Source organism: Limulus polyphemus, unplaced genomic scaffold, assembly GCF_000517525.1.
Source record: "Limulus polyphemus unplaced genomic scaffold, Limulus_polyphemus-2.1.2 Scaffold2885, whole genome shotgun sequence".
NCBI lineage: Eukaryota > Metazoa > Arthropoda > Merostomata > Xiphosura > Limulidae > Limulus > Limulus polyphemus.
Window position 1 is genome coordinate 99,478 of NW_013668495.1, and position 3,987 is coordinate 103,464.

At 35.1% G+C, this 3,987-nt stretch overlaps 1 protein-coding gene across 1 annotated transcript in view; it reads right to left on the reverse strand.

The window, feature by feature from the left end:
• Positions 1 to 2,311, reverse strand: part of LOC106468132 (homeobox protein MSX-3) — a 6,134-nt gene extending 3,823 nt beyond the window's left edge. The window contains exon 1 of the mRNA XM_022396440.1: positions 1,676 to 2,311. Coding sequence (XP_022252148.1) covers positions 1,676 to 2,111 — 436 coding nt within the window. The 5' untranslated portion in view covers positions 2,112 to 2,311. The remainder of the gene's footprint in view (positions 1 to 1,675) is intronic.
• Between the last annotated feature and the right edge of the window lie 1,676 nt (positions 2,312 to 3,987).

Genomic DNA, 3,987 nt, shown 5'->3' on the forward strand with positions numbered 1-3,987 from the left:
ACATTTCCGGGTATAGCTCTGGATCAAGATACTACTTTCTTAGAAATTGTTTTTACACCAGCTTCATGCCTATATGATGTACATATTTCAGTATATTTCCGGGTATAGCTCTGGATCAAGATACTACTTTCTTAGAAATTGTTTTTACACCAGCTTCATGTCTATATGATGTACATATTTCAGTATATTTCCGGGTATAGCTCTGGATCAAGATACTACTTTCTTAGAAATTGTTTTTACTTATTTGACATTTCTCTGTAGCAGCATGGAAGTAATTCGACAATCACATTTCTATCGCCCAGTTTTACAAAACTAAGTGAATAAGTGAAACAAAAAAATGTAAATGCCATCCCAAAGTACTTCACTTCAGCTGTAACCCATACTCGAACCACGAGTGACCTGATGTTAATCAGTTTCCTAAAAAGGGGTGGCAAACATGTTGATTGATATCGGAACTCCAGTGAAAGTCGTGACTGCCTAATGGGCTGTAAATCAATCAACAGCTGTTGTGCCCTAAGTAACTGCACAACACGCCCCATTCCAGCTTTATATTAACCATGCAAACGGAACAACCAATGTTAACGCCGCCTTAGGCAAAACAAAGCTATTAGCAAGATGATTAAGTCAAATTTCTCTTGTTCGTTATATATATAGTCAACTTGTTGTTTTCTCACTAGCTTTGCTACTTCATTAGTACTACATGAATTGTTAGAGTTGGGACTATAGAAACAGTGTTACTATATTAGTACTACATGAATTGTTAGAGTTGGGACTATAGAAACAGTGTTACTATATTAGTACTACACGAATTGTTAGAATTGGGACTATAGAAACAGTGTTACTATCACTGTTTCTATAGTCCCAACTCTAACAATTCATGTAGTACTAATATAGTAGCACTGTTTCTATAGTCCCAACTCTAACAATTCATGTAGTACTAATGGATTTAAGGATCTATACTTGCTGAATTCTTAAGGTTTTTTTGATTTAGAGATTTTTCTAAGTTGTCTTGTGTTAAAGGAGTTAAATACCTATAAATGCTAGGATTATAAGCTTTTTTTAGATATTTAGGATTGTCTAGGATTAGGATTTAAGAACTTCTAGCTGCTAAGTTTCTAAGATTTTGATGTTTTTAGATTTCGAAGGTGAACTAGCGGTAAGAATTACGGACTTGTAACTAGATATTTTCAAATTTCTTACATTTTTTAAAGATGTTCACAGGTATGAATTAAAGGCCCTACAGTTGATGGGTTTCTGTGGTCTTCTAGTTTGTGTATATCTAAGGGTTTCTATGGCTAATGTTTAAGAACATATACCTATGCTCGTTATGTCTATACAATTTCCTAGATATCTTCAAGGCTAAAACTTAAGGGTTCTAATTTCTAAAATTCTCTACTTTTTATATTTCTAAAGTCTCTAGGGTTGAGCTTTAAGGACATATGACTACGATTTAAAAAATTGAGTAGATAGGTCTCTGGAATTTTCTAATTTTTAGGATTCCTTATAGCTAGGGTTTGAGAACCCCTATATACTAATTACTGAATTCAAAAATATTTTCTAATTGTTACGTTTTGGTAATTTTCCCTGACTAAGTTTTTCAGAACACTTAATAGTAGAGTCGCGTATATAGGGCTTTGAAGATTCTACGTTCAAATCGTGTACCGAGAAAACTCACTTGAGCAGGAAGAAAATGTCCGAGAAGCATGTATCCACGGAAAGGTCGTGGTCAGAGGAGAATCCAAGGCTACAGGGTGACACACGGAAGTATCAGAGACAGAATCACTGGGCGGTACTGTCCGAAACCTTCGTACTGACCTGTCAAGTAAACCTTCAACTGTAAATCTTTTCGTGAAGTTAAATCTAACTGTTGGCGAGGAAGCAGAATCTCGGCCGCTCGTAAGCTCTGAGTGAGTCGAAACCGGACTCCCAACAGTCGGAGAAAGAGAGAGTTCGGGAGTCGAAGCTGGAGAACGGTCTGCCAATAAAGAAGCCACGGAAAATGATATAACTCCACTAGAAGACCCCCGGTTTTTGGATTTTGTACAAGTATAATCTGGTTTCATGCTATATAGTTTAGAGAGACTTCCCGTAGGGGTCTCTGAGCTAGCCATTGCAGAGAAAGATTGTTTCAAGTAGAGAACTCTACCACAAGTGCTAATGTTAATAATTACGTCGGTTTCAGATACATCTTTTAACAAGAGGAAGGACTTGCTCTAGATAACAATGAAACATTCTTTGGCAAACAGACGGAAGAACTTTATTTTGTTAGCTGTAGAAAACTGTAGTAAACGACTTTATCTTACTCACTAGTTCAACGTTTTCTACCTGAATAGACAAGCGCCTCATTCACCAATAAATTGATGGGCGTGTAACGTCAAAGGTTTTTGTCGTGATTGGATTAACCAAAACTGACGTTTATAAACCACGCCTTTTTCATCCCAGATGCCAGCAGTGGTCGTTCTGTGGCTCGAGCGATGTGAAAACGAATATTAGGGAATAAACGGTTGTTTCGCCTTATCGCCATCCCGATTAACTGGCTATAAGTCTTGATATGGAAGAGTAAACGAAAAAAACTACTTCATTATTTACTTGATATTTTATCTGGGAACTTCACATCAAAAAAGAAGAACAGCCAAAAGAACACATCATTCCAAGAAAATTGTTGTGTTGTAGTCTCGGTGTGCTTTTTTATAGCATGTTTGACTTGCTAATATACTCAATCTCTTATCCTACGAGGGCAGCATCGATTTAATTTTAAATAGCATTTTATTAATTACAAAATTAGTTGTGAAGTGTTAAGGTTCTAGTAACAGTAACAATGTAGGATTTTATCATCCAATAAGTTTACACGACTATACTTATTATTCGAGTGATCTGTGTGTCACTCAGTTGATGATATTTGTATTAAGCTTGATAAAAGTTTTGAAAGTAAACTTGCGTGCAAATTAGCACGTATTTCCGACAGTAAGGACATTTTCACTCTTGTATAGATAGATATTATTGTGGTAGAGAACTAATAGCTTCCACGTGACCATTCCTTGTCACTCCCTCGGGCTAGTTCGGAGTTTACCACATCGTGAATGTCTAAAGATATGTATCTTACAATAAGCTAATTAATTTGGCTGGAGATGTCCCACTTGTGAAGTACAGAGTAAGAAAAGTTATTTTATACTGAAGAAGGCGTGGGTTACCGTTTTTTAGTGCCTCGTCATATGAAGTACACGGTGATTATAAAGAAAAACCCATATTTAATACATCGTAAAAAAAGTCATAGAGGAATTAAGTTCCACCAAAGGCACATTAAGATTCAGAAGTAAAGTATAAGTGTAGTTTAATATGCAATTCTATCATGTAAGTTTAATTTATCAAAATACACAAGTTTCTGTTTAGTTATTTTTAATACATATAATATTGGAGAGTTCTGAAAACGTATATTTTATCTTGGTCGATGTTAACATTGTAATAACTTCTTTCACACAAGCTGTTTCTATAGTCCCAACTCTAACAATTCATGTAGTACTGATATAGTAGCACTGTTTCTATAGTCCCAACTCTAACAATTCATGTAGTACTAATATAGTAACTAAGTTTTATAGATTGTCTAACTTTTACGTTTCTAACGTTCTTTATGGCTACTTTATGGCTAGTATTCAAGGACCTCTAGTTACTAGATTTACAATATTCTCTAACCTTTAGACTTCTAAGGTTCTCTACGAAAACGTTAGAAACGTAAAAGTTAGACAATCTATAAAACTTAGTCGTAGAGAACCTTAGAAGTTTAAAGGCTAGAGAATATTGTAAATCTAGTAACTAGAGGTCCTTGAATACTAGCCATAAAGAACGTTAGAAACGTAAAAGTTAGACAATCTATAAAACTTAGTCGTAGAGAACCTTAGAAGTCTAAAGGTTAGAGAATATTGTAAATCTAGTAACTAGAGGTCCTTGAATACTAGCCATAAAGAACGTTAGAAACGTAAAAGTTAGACA